At 41.5% G+C, this 17,791-nt stretch overlaps 1 protein-coding gene across 1 annotated transcript in view; it reads right to left on the reverse strand.

The window, feature by feature from the left end:
* TTC39C (tetratricopeptide repeat domain 39C) overlaps positions 1 to 17,791 on the reverse strand; it is a 96,422-nt gene that overhangs the window by 33,911 nt on the left and 44,720 nt on the right. Inside the window, exons 3-6 of the mRNA XM_065932450.1 lie at positions 16,650 to 16,778; positions 13,491 to 13,605; positions 10,786 to 11,140; positions 8,538 to 8,706 (exon numbers count right to left, since the gene is read on the reverse strand). Of these exons, the coding sequence (XP_065788522.1) occupies positions 8,538 to 8,706; positions 10,786 to 11,140; positions 13,491 to 13,605; positions 16,650 to 16,778 (768 nt within the window). The remainder of the gene's footprint in view (positions 1 to 8,537; positions 8,707 to 10,785; positions 11,141 to 13,490; positions 13,606 to 16,649; positions 16,779 to 17,791) is intronic.

A 17,791-nucleotide genomic window follows, 5' to 3' on the forward strand; every position in this document is an offset into this window, starting at 1 on the left:
GAGTAGAACTTCTGGGTCATATAATTAATCTATGTTGAAGGTTTTGAGAAACCACCAAACTGCTTTACAAAGTGGCTACACTATTTTTCATTCCCACCAGCAATGAATAAGGGTTGCAATTTCCCCACATGCCTGCCTTCTTATTGGGTGGTCTTTATTGGAGCTGCTCTGGTGGATGTGAGACAGCATCTCACTTGGCTTTGATTTGCATTTCTTCATAATGACTGATGATGATGAGCATCTTTTCATGTACTTATTGGTCATTTGCATATATTCTTTCATGTACATTTTTAATAGTAAATACTATTCAATACTGTTGAGATTATGAAGTACACATCTCCCAATTTCGCTCTTTGTTTCCAAGACTGTGTTACACATTTACTGCAATCCCTATGAAAAATCACAGTGGGCTTTTTCTCAGAAATGTACAAACTGATACTAAATTCAAGGAACCTGAAATAGCTAAAGCAATCAAGGGAGTACTGCCATCTTAGCAGTATGGAGTCTTCTGATAGATAGACAGAAGGTCTTATCAGTAATATCTGAGACACTGCTGCTGATACCATGTACAAAATAATGAATGATTAAACTCTGACTCACTATTCTTTGAGTATCATCTTTCATCATTCAGTAAAAGTTACAAAGTGTGAACTGTGATTCAGACAATGACGACACCACTGAAGCTATAACCAAAGGAAATAATTCAAGAAAATAAAAAGTAAAAATATGCTAAGATAATACGTGGTCTTTTCTATCACAGGGAAATGCTGGGAAATCACAGGTATATAACAACTGTCAAATATCCCAACAATGGAAAAATCAAATTAGTAACCATGGAAATCTACATAGTTTCCATAGCACTTATCTATAAAAACTATCTTCAAATACATAAACACTAGATTTGTACGCAAAACTGCCTGAAGTTTCATATCTATACATTAAACATCACAAACCAACTTGAAGCAAAACATCTTAATTATTGCTAGGCTATTTTTATGAAGTTGCTTAACATCTTAAAATAAACTATTATGTATGTGTTTTAAAAAGAGAGGCGCCCCCTTGACACTTGTAGCAAGCATTAGGACATGATGCCACAACCCACTTACATGTGACTCAGCATTATTGCCGCTGAGCAGTGGAATCCCTTTAGCAGTACTGCTGTCAAGGACACCTAACAACAGACCCTGCGTTTAACCCCTGCCCTTAAGACCAGGGCTCCTGTAAGCAAGGCAAAGCTCATCCTCTTATGCACATTTAGTGAGCTTGGGGATATAAATCGGTGTTAACCTTCTACTGGCTTTTCAACCCAAGGGCCTGTAAGGATAGAGATGAAAGAAGAGCAAATGCATTTAACCTATTAGCAATTTGGGTTCTCATCATCATCTCATTTCAGTGAACAGTCATTAAACCACACACTGTGGATTTATCACACTGGAAAGTGAAGACAAATTGATCCTCCACCTCTCCTACACCAGATTAAACCCGTCTCTCACTCTGTGTCCTAAGAATAAATGGCCGCCCTACCTCCTGGGGCCTGAAGTCATAAAGAGAACCACGCAGGTCGGAAGAGAAGACTACAATTAATAGAACCTTGGGGAATTACTTCTCTTCCTGCATTGCCTTTTTCCTGATCCTATAAATAACAACATTACCTCATGCTGGCAAGGCGTGCTGTTCAGATACAAGAGGCAGGCTTGCTCGTCAACGCTGCCACCCAACAGCTCTGGTTAGTCATGTGCCCCCGAGACGGATGCCTGGGCACAGGCCCCCCGCCCCGGGTTTGCCATTTCTGCGCCGGCCCCTAAGCTCCACGCCCCCCAAAGTCCTCCTGCCTCTTGTCTCTGTCTGATAAATTAATCACCAAGGCGATCAACCTTCACTTTTCTGTCCCTGCCACAATCATGAACTGAGGGGCTAAAAAAAGCAACACAGACCTCTCATTTATTGTGGGGAGCTCCAGTGAAACAATTAACTGTCATCAATAAAAGTACAAAGAGAAAGAACTACAGCCTGAAATAAGGAGTGGGAGGAAGGTCCAGAGACGGAATGATGCGGCAGAAGCATGAAGGCCTTTCACACAGACAGAACCGCGCAGGTAACAGAAAGTAAGGCCACGGAGCACCAGGGTGACAAAGTCAAGGGCAACCATCAAGGCGGTCCCTGTGGGCACTGCTCATGGGCAAGAGAAACCACATCCTATCACACACCCTTGTCAGAAGCAAGGGCTGGTAGGGGGAGTACAGACCCGAGCAGGCTGGCGCCTTGAGGCCCTGTGCACACTCCCCTAGGTTCTCGTGCAGCAAGGCTGTCGTCATTGTGGCCGTGAGGGGCTGTCACAGCCCAGATCCCACCCGCCTGAGCTTGGGGAGTGCAGAGGCTCAGCCCTCCAGCAACGATCACAGACCTCATCGACACCCACTTACTTCTTTAGTTCCTGTAAATTTATTTAATTCATTTCTTTAGAGTCATGCTTCTTTAGCCAGCCCATCAGGACTTCCGTATCTGAGATCCCTGACACCAAATGTTGAGACCTTCTTGCATCATCACCTTCTGTGCTGGCTGTAGAAACAATCTGAGGTGCCACCAAGAAAAGGTGATAGTCGTTGACGACCAGCTTCCTCTCTTAAAGAAACACCATCACTCACCCTGATCAACGGACCTCCTGCCAACAGACTCATCAGTCCATTCGATAACAACACACTGAGGGCCAGTTTCGTGGGAGATCCTTTTCTGCTCCCGAAGAACAAAACCTGTGGTTTTTCCATGCCAGCATGTAGGACACTCAGAAAGTACGGGTGCAAGTTTGGAAGACAGTTTCACAGAGTTCCCAAACTGCATAAAGTAACTTCTTCAGAATATGTCCATCAACTGTCATTCATTCAAATATTTCAGCAATGAGAGAAAGACTAATATTAAAAAATAAGTTTCATAACTAAGCAGTCACACCATGTAAGGTGTGTATATATACATAAAACCAAATACATGTATCTGTATATTACATACTAAGTAGATTATTAAAAGGGAGGAGAGGGGAATTGTGCCAATCCATATTGTTTAAAGAAAAAAAAGAGGACTAGAGAGAAATAGGAAGTTTACTGAAATGTAGACTTGTTCCTAATAATTTTAAATAACCAAGAAAAATATTCATTAATCACTCGGATGGTAACAGACTTATCACTACCATAAGTTTAAGGGGATGAAAAATATATAAAGTTCAAAATTATAACCATTAGCTCATATTTTAAAATGGAGATTGCTATGTAACCCCTGGGTCCACTTCCTAACAGCTGTGTGCATTATGGAAATTCAGGGAAATGTAAATACTGGTACTGTGCAGTAACTCTAAATCCTCTGTGATTTTATCTATCACAGACCTAGCTCTGTTGATAGCTCTCAACAATAGAACAAGTTCTTTCTCCTAAAAAGAGAGCAAATTTGGTAACACAACTTTCCGAGCTTAAACACTCAGTAACAACAACCATCACTCCACTACTTGGATAATGTTTATCACATGCCAAGTACTGTGTGAACCCATATATTCTTCACGGCTACATGCTATGTCACATGGGAGAAGTCTAGAGACAGGACAGGTAAGGAGGATAAGACAAGAGGGTGGAGGAGGCTGGAGGTGGGGGTACTATAGACACGCAGTGGGGAAAAGCCAAGTGGGTAAAGAAAGCAAACTCTTCTTGCAACCTGACCCAGACTCCCAAAGAGCAGAGGAGCTTGGCATCCTGAAGATGCACAAGGACCCCACGAACGACTGATGGTGCCAAACTTCACTGCTGTGTGGAGTTAGACCACGACTATGCAGAATAATGAAGACATGGCCACAAGGGCTATGCAAGTGGTGGGAAGGGGTGGATATGCTCAAGACCATCCTCCCCATGGATTCCAAACTGTCCCAAACAACGAAGGGCAAACTGTGTAAAAGGTTGTTCACGGAACTAAAAGAGTATGTACCTGCACTTGATTTGCAAGTAACAAGTAAAGGAAAATGAACACTTGTCAGCTGGTGTTGAGCTGGTCGTCCTGTACAAGAGAGCAAGCTGGCACAGAAGCAGCTGTTCAAACAACTGGAAGTTCTGAGTCACCGAAGAATCGAAGTCCGGGTCACATGATGCACTTGCCAAAATTAGGAGCCCCCAGACCATGTTCCCTAGGAGCTCGTGGATAAAAAGACCTCAAGGGTTGGGGGCGAGAGGTTCCAGAGGGAGGGGACACATGTACTTGTGGCTGATTCATGTCAGAAACCAACATAACATTGTAAAGCAACTATCCTCCAATTAAAAAAAAAAGCCTCAAAAAAAACTCTCAAGAGGTCTATCTCTAACCTAAATGCTCACTGAAAAGAAAAAAAGATTTTCTGCAAGCAAATTCATCAACTGAACCTTATGAGTTTTCATAAACTAACTTAGGAGCTTAAAGGCCTTGCAATAAGTGCCTGAGAAGAGCTATGTCACAGCCTCTCTGAGCAATTCCTCATCAGTAAATGAAGGATGCCACCATCTGATACCTAGCTACATGATCATTTGGGAAGATTAATGAAACACCAGTGTCTGGGTGCCATGAAGATAATGCCAATAGTATCTCAAGTTAGCCCTAAAATTCTCTTATCCTGTAAGCCTTCAGGAAGAGCCAAACAGAAACAATCACATTTCACTTGACCCTCAGGGCTTCAGCTCACCAATCATGAGCAGAAATGGATCTTTCAGTCTTTTTTTCTTGAAACCAAGTATCAGCTGGATAAGCAAACTGCTCCATGAAAAAGCAGCTCTAAAGTCTACCACCAGTACTCAGATCCCAATGACCTACTGTGAAAGAGACTGAACATCTGCTGGGGGCTATCAGGGTGACTATATGCCCTCCCAAATCATGCTTATAAGACCCTTTGATGATGCTGTGGCTTCATTTCTAGAACCATCCCAGTGACGAGTGAGCACTCAGAATTAGTTTTTACTCAGTCTCTACCAGAGATGGATTTGTGGACAAGGTAAAATCATGCTAAATTGAGTTTTTTAGGGAAAAAGAAGTTATTAGGGATTTCCTTGGTGGTTCAGTAGTTAGGAACCCACTGTGCAATGCACAAGATGTGGATTCAATCCCTGGTTGGGGAACTAATATCCCACATGCCAGGGAGCAACTAAGCTGACGCATACAACTACTGAGCCCACATACTCTGGAGCCCGTGAGCCACAATAGAAGATGAAGCCACATGACTCAATGAAGATCCTGCTTCCTGTCTGCCACAGCTAAGACCTAAGGAAGCCAAATAAATATAAATAACTGTTTTTTAAAATAAAAGGTTTTTTTTTTTATAAAAAAATAAGTTATTAGTTTTTACTACAAGATAAGCATTGCTTTTTAAAAATTTAATAAGTTAATTTAAAAAATTAACTTATTTATTTTAATTGGAGGCTAATTACTTTAGAATATTGTGGTAGGTTTTGCCATACATTAACATGTATCAGCCACGGGTGTACATGTGTCCCACTATCCTAAACCCCCCCTCCCACCTCCCTCCCCACCCCATCCCTCTGGGTTGTCCCAGAGCACCAGCTCAAAAATTAATGAAAATGGAAAGCATCAATTCAGTTCAGTTGCTCAGTAGTGTCCAACTCTGCGACCCCATGGACTGCAGCATGCCAGGCTCCCTGTCCATCACCAACTCCCTAAGCTTACTCAAAATCATGTCCATTGAATCAGTGATACCATCTAACCATCTTATCCTCTGTTGTCCCCTTCTCCTCCCGCCTTCAATCTTTCCCAGCCTGACTTTTGCATTTCTATTTAGCAGTTTCAAAACCCAATTTAGAGCACTCATTGATCAAGGGAGAGAAGGAAGGGCATCCACTGATCAAGAGAGATCTAGACATGCCTAATGCCTGGCCTCGCTACTGCACTGCACACAACTGCAAATGGCAGGCTCTCACCCCCACTAGGCAAGTCTCCTTTGAACACTAAGCCTAGCATCGTCATGTTCAGAGTTAATCAGAATGTCAATTTCTTAAAGGAAAGCCATCATGCACCTAAGAAAGCATTTACCCTGTCCCCAGCTTTCTTCATTTCAGAAATGGCCACTGAAGTGAGAAGGCTGAGTTAATTAAAATTTCCTTCTACAGGCTTACTTCCCTCTGCACAAACCCAAGGGAGTATGGGAACTTGAATAGCCTGAACATCCTTCCCCACATATAGGGCCCTAATCCTGAGCTTGAAAGAAAAATTCACTAACAGCAGACTGGATCACACAGGAGGCTGATCAAAATGATCTACATTTTTAAGAAAGCAAGAGAAAAGAAGAGAAATGTCACTGAAGGCTCATGAGCCTGACTTGAAAGAAAAACAATCTCAAAGTAACAAGAAGAAAAATGACTTGGACATGGGTTTAGATAAGTTTGATCCTGGGGAGCTTTCAGCATTGTTTCAGCTGTAAATTATCAGTATAATCTTTAAAATACGATTCCATATATAAACGTAAGGCGTCCTTGGGTTTAAGAAGACACTTCATGAAGGAGAGATGTTATTGGGAAAGTAACATACACTCCACTGCCAACAAAAAATTAGTTAAAGAATCACTTCCTGTGCTTATGAAAACACTGCTAGGCAAACATCTTTGTAAGCATGTGCAGGGTTTTCTCGGGGGGCAAGGGGCTGACTTCTAGCATCGATTATGCTGCGGACGCCTGGTTAACTGAGGGCAGAGGTTATTATACCTCACACTGATACACTAGTAGCTGCTAGTGAGCATGTGGGTGGAACATCGTGTTAACAATCACCTTCTTTCACACGCGTGGTTAAGTTCTTATAAAGATTTTCATTTTACCATAACTGAAAAAGACAGATGTACCCCAATGCTCACTGCAGCACTATTTACAATAGCCAGGACATGGAAGCAACCTAAATGTCCGCTGACAGATAAACGGATAAAGTTGTGATATATAAGTACAATGGAATATTACGCAGTCATAAACAGGGATTCATGTGAGTCACTTCTAGTGAGGTGGATGTTATACCGAGTGAAATCAGACAAGCAAATATCATATCAATGCTTATATACGGAATCCAGAAAAATGATACTGATGAACCTATTTGCAGGGCAGGAATAGAGACTCAGACACAGAGAACAGACTTCTGAACGCAGTGCGGCAAAGAGAGGGTGCGACGAATTGAGACACTGGCACTGAAATATATTCATTACCATATGTAAAATAGCTAGCTAGTGGGAAACTGCTATATGACTCAAGGAGTTCAGCTTGGTGCTCCGTGATGACCTAGAAGGGTGGCATGTGGTGGGAGGGAGATTCAAGAGGGAGGGGACGTGTGTATACCGACGGCTGATTCACGCTGTTGTATGGCAGAGACCAACAGAGCATTGTACAGCAATCATCCTTCAGTTAAAAATAAATACATTTTTTTTTAAAAAGATTTTCATTTTTCTTCAGATCCTTGTGCCCTCAAGCAGGCTGACATAAAAAAAGAGGTGCAGGTATTGGGAGGCAGGCATTGAGATGGTATAGTTCTTCCCGGAGAGGACTGTGTACAATTAGGTGCACAGACTAACTGTACTCAGACATAGTCAGTCAGACACAGTCTTTGCAACCCCATGAACTGTAGCCCGCCAGGCTCCTCTGTCCATGGGATTCTCCAGTGGGTTGCTATTTCCTTCTCCAGAGGATCTTCCCAACCCAGAGACTGAACCCATGTCACTTACATCTCCTGCATTGGCAGGCAGATTCTTTACCACTTAGCCACCTGGGAAGCCACAAAAAAAAAAAGAGGTGCAGAGAGAAGCAGAACCCCCTCAAAGGCCAGGGTATGTTGTTTTTCTGGAATGAGATAGACTAGCCTCGCTTGCTGGGTGAGCTCAGAGGTCATGTGAAGCCTGTTCAGACCCCTGTTGACCTTCCCTGTAAAATGCAGGGGATCATTCTCTCTGTCGTGGGCTTGTTCTGAGGATTAAATGGGATGGTTTGTGTGAAAGCCCCTGGCATGGGACCTAGCCACATGAAGCACATGAAAAAGTAATACGGGCTACTACTGTTTCAGAGGCTTTGCTGTCCTTGACATTTCAGGCAATAACACGAGCATGAATCAACTGTCAGCCGGGATGAACATTTGGAAATAGATTAATAGTAACTCCAGAGAAGGAAAAAAATCACATTGGGTTGGTCAAAAAGCTTGTTCGGGTTTTTTCACGTAACATCTTACGGGAAAACCCAAACAAATGCTTTAGCTAACCTAGCATTTTGCTTTAACTAAGACATTCGCAAGGGCTCCCGTGTCTTCAGCTCAGGGCACAGCATCTCGGTCTTACCTCTGAGGGACCCCGGCCCTGCTTCACCCACAGCTGTGAACACAAGGTAACTGCAAAACACTCTGGGTTCCTTGGAGAGGCTCCCACGGCAGTGACGAACGCAAGGCACAGGATGTCAGCCCTGTGGCATTCGGGCTCCTTACCAACTAGCCCCTTCCGAACGAGAATGATAGATTCAAGCAACAGAGGCTTTATTTTAAAAAAGCTGGAGCAGGCACAGTACCTCTAGTCGTTGTATGCGTCCCTTGAAAAACATAAAGAGGGAAGAGTTTGGATAAGCAGCTTCTTTTTTGAGGAGAATTTCCTTCGCTTCATCCAGGCCGGCTTTGTTATCACTGCCATCCAAGGCAAAAAACGGGCGGACCACAGTGTGATACCAGAGCAGCGCTAATCTGAAGAAGAGGGACAGAACCCGTGAGAGACGCGGACAGTGTTTCCAATCTCGAAAATAATCAGTCTGTGCTCCTCCCATACACACTCCTTCCAGAAAACTCCCTAGGCAGTCCCTGAGTAAGTAAAAATCTGTATCTTTCCCCGTGTTATTTTGACCCATATTTGGAAAACCACAACTTTCGAGCACAATGTATAAATCAGCATACTCCCACCAGGGAAGAGAATAAGGTGACAGAAGCATGTAGTTCTTCTGAGGCTTCTAGATGGATTGCTGAAGGCATCATTTACGTAAATCTCTGAATTCTACTCTGTACTCATCAATGCATAAATTAGAAACGGTGACTAGTGATCATGAATTTACTGTCCCGTTATAATTACTTTCCACATTACTTTTTACAAAAGGAAAGCATTTGTTTTCTCTTGTGTTCACAAAAGTTAGACTGTAAGTAAGCCTCACACCTTGAATTAAATACAGGAACCATAAGCAAAATTACACAAAATTAAGTTAAAATAAGTTACAGGAACAGAAGAAGGGCCCTTTCTCTAGCCTTTGAAAACTAAACAAATAAGTTACTTAAAATTCTCTCACTTCAAACTCATCCCTTTCAAGAAAAAGGCCCCGTTAAACTAGGTAAACAAAACAGAGTCACTGGGATCGGCTTTGAAAGACAAAAATCGTGTAACCAACACAAGTATTTTTATGTAAATATATGCTTCCAGTGTGCATAAATTTGATCCTTTTCTGGAGATCAGACTAATTTACATTATTTTTAATTCGATTCATTCCTTTCTCAGAAAATGTTATTAAAAAATACATATTATCACAAGTTATAAATCCACTAAGTCAAATTAATGAAGGACCACTGTTTGTATAATATAAGGAGTTTGGGAAGGCATTAATATTTTTACAATGAAAAATTAATGACTTTTTTATAGTTGCTACCAAATGATTAGGAGTTAACATCAAAATTCCTCAATACTGACGTACGTAGAAACCCAGCAAACTAAGGTTCTCTGTGATACCAACATCTTTTGGAAAAATTCTGATAAGTGGTGCAATGTCAAAGCACAAACAGTATTTCATAAAATTATTCAAATTGCAAATGGTAGCAGATATTTCAGTTCAGTCCAGTCACACAGTCATGTCTGACTCTCTGCGACCCCATGGACTGCAGCACCCCAGGCCTCCCTGTCCATCACCAACTCCCGGAGCTTGCTCAAACTCATGTCCATAGAGTTGGTGATATTTACCAGACTGAAAAAAAAAAAACCACATCGTTTTTAATTGAAGAGGAAATGGATGAATCCTTGCTCCGGATAGTTAAATCAGCTTCTTCACATTTTTCTATATAAATAATTATCATTTAAGTCTGAACAATATAACTCAATTTAGTTGAATAGCACAGACTGTCCAGGCCACAGTAAGAGACCAATGGACCAACTAGAGTCATCAAGAAAAATTATCCAACATGAGGATAAAAGAAGAGAGATTTCAGAATCACAGAACAGCCTTATGAAATTTATATCCTCTGAAGTCCAAAATCAGGATTATGAATCTCAGTGACTGGCAGAGTCACTGCTTTTAAATGCTGAAAAATCATGATCGTTTTGCCTGTTTAAAACACAGGACTCATTAAAAAAAAAATAAATAAATTTTGAAAAGAAAATTGTAAAGAAGAGGGGCTTTCCACAAAAATTAAAAAATCAATAAATAAAAGTCAAATACAGGACTCATGAGACTTAAGAACAGTGCTCTGTTCTCCAAAAGACAGTCACTTACTCGTGTCTGACTCTTTGCGACCCCATGGGCTATAGCCCGCCAGGCACCTCTGTCCATGGAATTCTCCAGGCAAGAATACTGGAGTGGGTTGCCATTTCCTTCTCCCTGTTTCCCAAAGTTAACTCCTAAACATCACCAAAAACATGGTCCTTGGCATTCCATTGAAACATAAAAGGCATGGCAACATGTCAACCAACCCAGCACTGATTTTACCTGAAGTTTCCTATAAAGGTTTTGATTGTCGCTTACTTACTTTCAACTATATTATCTACCAAAGCATTGCAATATAGCTACTCACGTAGCTAAAGGGGCCTTCATGTCCTTACTTTCGCTTGCATACATCAGTGAAGAAAGCCCCTGCAGGCGGTCTCCAGGAAAACCCAGCAGGTTGATGATTTTGAGCAGGTTTGGGGGCACCATGGATATGCAAAGGTGAAAAAGGCCGTATCCAAAGCTCACAGCACCTTTCAGTCTGTTCAGAGACTCCTCAGACACCCCTTCAGCCACAATGTGGTTATCATTTGCAGCATCAGAAGTCAAAGGCTCTTCTGTTAGCTTCTTCTGATACAGCTCCTGAAGGGCGTTGATGTCCAGATAGCATTTATTGTAAATCTTCCAGGCTTTCCTAAGGATCCACCCACCTTTTATATATGCTATAAAGGGAAGGGGAGAAAAGTATGAAAAAAAATAAGCATTTAAATAATTTTCCTATACTAATAATAAAGATACTGAAGAATGATTTGAAAAAACCAAAATTAAAAAAAAAATACAAACTATTATCCACCATGACAACTTGTTTTTCTTTACATGGCTTAAATTCCTTACTTGAGGTCTGTTTTGGGGCTCCCTCGGTAGCTCAGATGGTAAAGAATCTGCCTGCAATGCAGGAGACCCAGATTCAATCCCTGGGTCAAGAAGAATGGCTACCCACTCCAGTATTCTTGCCTGGAGAATTCCATGGATAGAGGAGCCTGGTGACTACAGTCCATGGGGTCACACAGAGTCAGACATGACTGAGTGACTAACACTTTCACTTTACTAGTCTGGGTGGCAAGAGCCATGTATTATTTTGTTCATTAAATAGAGTCACTCACACAGTAGTGAGGATGTAGGATCTTTGCTGTTGTTCAGTTGCTCAGTTGCGTCTGACTCTGCGACCCCATGGACTGCACCACCCCAAGCTTCCCTGTCCTTCACTATCTCCCGGAGTTTGCTCAAACTCATGTCCATTGAGTCAGTGATGCTATGTAACCATCTCATCCTCTGCTGACCCCTTTCCCTTTTGCCTTCAGTTCTTCCCAGTATCAGGGTCTTTTCCAATTAGCATCTGTTATCAGCTGAATGAATGGATGCAAGCCTCCTCTGAATCCAACTTATCCCACGTATAGTGTGAAATCCTCTACCGCATTCCTGAACTACCACTGGCAGTCTCTATGATACCACTGGAGTGCTCTTGGCTAAACCTTATTACACCTGTACTTCAGACACTTGGATGTTCTGCAGCAACACCTCCAAGAAACAGTGCAGATTCCTTCCTTGGGTAGTACAGAAGAACCTGCACCCCTCCCAGCCTTGCTGCCACCCCACCACAAATGGTAAGCTGGTGAGCCCTGAGGGAACTCAGGAAGGAAAGAATACCTGCCCTCTAGCAGTCATCAGACCGCAGCCACTCACTCCAGTGAGCCCTGAGGAAGCGCAGGATGTGAAAACAGGATACCGGCCCCAGATAGCTGAGGTGCACATCAACGGAATGATTTCAGTGAGCCCAGACTCTTGCATCTTCCCATACATAGAAAAGGGTTAAATTCCTTAACTTGGGTTATCTGGTTTCCTTTAATCAACAATCATTTTTTTGATGTTCAGACTACCTGCTCTTTGTTGCAAAACTTCTATACAACCTGGCTCCTCCTTCAACTCCTTGGAGCATTTTCTCAGTTACTTAAGACACTGTCTCCTCGGCTTGAAGGTCTAAAAACTCCTACTGAATAAAAGAGTTCTCAACTTTTAGGTTCTGAATATTTTTTTAAGCCCACAAAGATAATTTCTAGAAAGTCCACATTTAGGAGGTCACAATAAAAGTTAAATCCTACTTTTTACTTGAGCCAAAGAGAAACAAACCATCCTCAAGCATGAGATGGAGACAGAGAAGAAAGAAACGGAAATTGGCTGCCAGTAGTCCAGATCAAGAAAAGTGCACGTCATGACTTAGCAGCAACAAACCCTTCTTCACTTCAGGTTCGGAAGAAAATGCTTTTCTCATTGTGATTTATAGTTGATTTCCTTATTGAACACTCATGTTTTCAAGTAGACCCTAGCTACCAAAGAGGCAGATATCTGCCATCAGGAACAGAGATATAAAACCACAAAAGAGGAAGAACTAGGATCAAAGCTAAACTTACAGTGAACTTTTGACAGTCTCCATTTCAATCTATACTCCTCAAGATATCAAAGCTACAAAATTCTTTGTACAAAGAATATATACAAAGCTACAAATATACAAAGCTACAAAAAGACATTTGTCTTGGGCAAACTAAATAAGAATCAGCTTATACTCCTCTTTAAGGGCTGTTAAAATGTTGGTCATTCAAGTATGTTAGGAAATCTTTAGTACATGCTCAGTCTTTCAATAACAATTTGCTGAGAAACAAACTGGTTATATTTCACTTTAAAGGGTGATTATCACAACTTGATTCCCACCCACACACCAAAAACCTATCAATTTATCACTCTATCTAAGGCACAGGTAATATCTCTAAGTATGACAGACTATTTGCAGACAAGAGGATGAAAAAGATTTTGGAACTAAAATTATTCCACTAAATACACATTAAGCACTCCTGGTATCAATTTCTTAAGTAATAAATCAAAATCATGCCCCAAACAGGTGCCACATGTCTTCAAAGACTGAAATACAACGTGTTCTAAAAAAATAAAAAGGTATGGTGTATTACCAATTGTGTCCATTGAATAGCAAAAACTGTTAAAAACAATGCTTTAGCATACCTGACAATTCTTGCTTTACAAACGAGAGCACAGCCAGGTAAACTTGACAGTCAGCTATGATTATCTGCCTCTGAAGCCGATCAACCATAGAGGGGGTAGATTTTCGGACATCAACCTGTTTGGTGGGAAGAAAGTACATACAGATAAATCACACCCAAGAACAACAACACTCTTTCCAAGAAACTATTACTTTACCAGGCAGAATAACTTCACATAGGAAGTATGGAACAGTATCACTAAAATCCAAGACCAAATTTACACTACACTCTGAGCCTGGGAGTTCCAGCTTCCTCCATTAAGTCTAGCTTTATTTTGTTACCAACACAATGCTGTAACTCAAACAGCCTTGTAACTCAAAGACAAATATTCTCAATAATAGAAACACTTCATGGGAAACATGAAAGTCCACAGAAAACTTTAGAGTTTTACCTTTTTCAAAACAATGTAATTAAGGTTAAAAACTTATTACATTATGTAAGTTGTATATATATAAGTTTAAAACCTAGACGGTGTATTAAAAAGCAGAGACATCACTTTGCTGACAAAAGGTCCATCTAGCCAAAGCTATGGTTTTTCCAGGAGTCATGCACAGATGTGAAAACTGGACCATAAAGAAGGCTTAGTGCCTAAGAATTGATGCTTTTGAATTGCGGTGCTGGGGAAGACTCCTGAGAGTCCCTTGGACTACAAGGAGATCCAACCAGTCCATCCTAAAGGAGATCAGTCCTGGGTGTTCATTGGAAGGACTGATGCTGAAGCTGAGGTTCCAATACTTTAGCTACCTGATGCAAAGAGCCAACTGACTGGAAAAGACTCTAATGCTGGGACAGATTGAAGGCAAAAAGAAAACGGTGCAGCAGAGGATGAGATAGTTAGATAACATCACCAACTCAAATGACTTGAATTTGAGTAAGCTCCCAGAAATAGTGGAGGACACAGGAGCCTGGTGTGCTACAGTCCATGGGGTCACAAAGAGTTGTACATGACTTAGCAACTGAACAGGGACAAAAACAACAAAGTTATTTATTAAAAAAAAAAAAAAATTACTGAAGGTATAAAACACTGCCCCAGGTAAACAATGTGAAAAGTTACTTTGCAGCCATCTGCCTTCAGGAAGGACCCATATTAGGGTTCATTCCTTTGGTGCATGCAACTGAGATTTGAGGGATGGAACCTGATTATAACGTTAGTTAAGGAGAAAACACCCTCAATTAAAAATTAGCTTTGAATGAATCATAAACTGAACTTGAAATTTTAGTCAATAACCTCTAAAGGTGACTACCTTTATAAAACATGAAAAAAGTAAAACCAAAAGCCCACTTTTTAGTAAGATTCTGGTTTTATGAATGCTAAATGAAGAAAATTCACTATGAAATAGAACAGTGCCTTCTTAACACAAGGTAAGCTTGAACAAAATAGGTTAAATACTTTTCATGATGATACGAGAAATGGTAGACTTTTTGCAAATATGACAACAGTATGCAGAGTATATGTGACAAAATGGCTGGCTTCTCTTTTTTCTAGATTAGCAGAATTCACCCACGGTCACTGTTGTTCCTGGTCCTACTTCCAGCACCTATTACTTTGTTTACTCAAGAAAACGTCAATCTACTGATGCTTCTGTTTTCTTTGCTTGTAATAACATCTACTCTGAAGGGCTAATGAGATACTCTGCATGTGAAAATGCTTTTTAAATTGCAAGGACCCATTACTAATGTTGATTATGAACCTACGTGCTGGGCGTGGTACTAGATGCTGAGGACAGACATGTAAATAAGCTTCCAGTCTAACGAAGGCACGCTGAGGACCATGTAATGTAGTAGATGCTCTGAAGGATGCAGTACAGGCAACTATGGGAATCTGTAGGGGACACATTAACAGGGCTTGGGGACTAATACCTGAGTCTTTGGAGAAAATGACATCGAGGAAGAACTAAAGGACAGATAGGAACCAGGTCGGGAGGGATACAAACATTCGATGGAGAGGAGAAGTCAATGCCAAGCCAGTCACATTACGGAGCCTGGGTTTCAGTGCAGTGGCAGGGGTTGGGGGGCAGGGATACTGCAAATGAAATCAGCAACATGTAATTTGCATCTCAGTGACTACACTTTGGACAACAAATTAGAGAACAGTGAGACTGGAGGCAGAAACACCAGTGAGGGCTGTCTTGGGCAAGTGGAGACGGTGGCTGGCCTAGGAAACTGGCAAGGAAAGGAGATGAATGCAGGATGTATTTAAGAAAGAGGCAATGAGACTTGATCGCTGACTGACACAGGGTTTGGAGAGAGAGGAATCGAGAACTCTGGCCCTTCTGCAGCCTCAGGAAACAGTACTCTGGGCCCATCTGTGGCTTCCTCATGGTAGACCCCATAAGCCAGAGCAGAGGTGAAGCCACCTGGAGCGACAAAAGGGAGCAGAAAAGACAAGCGGCTTTTGCTGTCTGAAACTGACAGACTGGTGTGTCAGCTAAACATGTGACACTTGTGAGACCCCTGGGTGCTCCAGAAACATCAGGGGTAGGAGGACACCTCTCTAAAGTCTAGTGCTTTTGCACTGAAAATTGAAAGAAAAAAAAAATCAGGAAGACTGGATTATGATGTCATTGTGACTATTTTATTACCCAAGACTGGGAAGGCCTGGGGAAAAGGAGGTAATAGCTAAATTCCTGAATTATGCCAAAATGCAAAACATGAAATACATATATGAAAGCCTCATGACAAACATCCTTGCCACACAGCCCACGGTGGAAGAAGATAACGTTAAGAAACTAAGAGAACATGCACTGAAAAGTTCTAATGACTAAAGGAGGTTCTACTCCTTTAAGAAACACACTTTAGGAACTTCCCTGGTGGTCCAGTGGTTGGGACTTCACCTTCCAATGCAGGGGCTGTGGATTCGATCCCTGGTTGGAGAGCTAGGATCTCACATGCCTTGGGGACCAAGAAACCAAAGCATAAAGCCAAGGCAAGGTTGTGGCAGATTCAATGAAGACTTTTTAAATGGTCCGCATTAAAAAAATATATATATATGCTTTACATAATCAAAAACTGTAAGACTCACTCAGTGCTTCAGTCATACTCTAAACACCAAAAACCAAGTAAATGAAGAATGTCCTAAGTAAGAGGCACATAGATCATAACCTAAAGACATAGTACTTACATTCTTCTTAATTTTATTCTTAATTGTTTCAATTACTCCAGCCTCTTCACTTTCACACAGCTTTTCTGTAGTTTTTAAGTCATCACACGCCAACTGCATTTTTTCTTCCTCAAAAGTCATCATGGCATTCTTCCAAAGAAAGAAATAAGGAAAGAATGAATGAATCGTTAAGTGTCTGAAAATTTAAGCCAATTTATCACAATACAACTCCAAACTAGGGGGGAGGGAGGAAAGCCATCTAAATGATTTATTCTTAGTAAAAGAATCAGAATGCTACCACATACACTATTCATTGAAAAAAATATAATCTCAGTATGAAACAAGAACATATCTCCATTACACCAGCATGAAAAAATACATGCTTAACACGTCTTTGCAATTACTGTTTGACAAGTTTTTGTTATTAAACACAGTAACAAAAAAAATTATTATATACAGTTTCTGATTGTAATTCAGCTTCTAGAATAGACATTTTCTACCCATGCATGGGATCCCTGGGTCCATCAAGCACAGCACAAAATGCCAATTAAATATCAGCCAGCAGGTACTCTTTGAAAACTATCGGTCTTTTCAGGGACAGCAATTCCAATGGATTCACTTATAAAAAACTCATTTCTTATTGTTCCCAGTCAAAAATTCCCACTGACAGCTCATTTCCAAGCACCCAATCCTGGTAGACTTTTTCAGGACACACTGGGATAGAAACGATCCCTTCTTTGCTGAAAACCTGCTACTTTCCCCCAGAAGAATTGAGGTTGCTGAGATGAACGGGTTTCAGGGGCAGAGACAGGGCGCCAGGTTCTTGGAAGGACTTGATGAACTCACTGTGACTAGCTCTCCACTCCCATCACATCCAACCTGACCACTCTGGTACCCTAGGCCTTCTCTGTATGACTCTAGACTACTTTTCCATTCCAGCCAGACACTAGCCACCTTTGCCCAAGCCTCCCTCCTACACTTTCCAACCAAATACCAACCCTGCTACAGGCTCCCTCCCCCACCCAGCCAAGCCTTCTGCCATGTCTCCCTAGCATCCTTCCTTGCTACATGGGTGGGTACCATTTATGACCCCCACCCAGTACCACTTTCCTTAAGATCTGGAACTATGCTGCAAACAGAAGGCCTTAAGAATTGTTAAAAAG

This window comes from Muntiacus reevesi, chromosome 4 (genome assembly GCF_963930625.1).
Source record: "Muntiacus reevesi chromosome 4, mMunRee1.1, whole genome shotgun sequence".
Classification (NCBI taxonomy): Eukaryota; Metazoa; Chordata; class Mammalia; order Artiodactyla; family Cervidae; genus Muntiacus; species Muntiacus reevesi.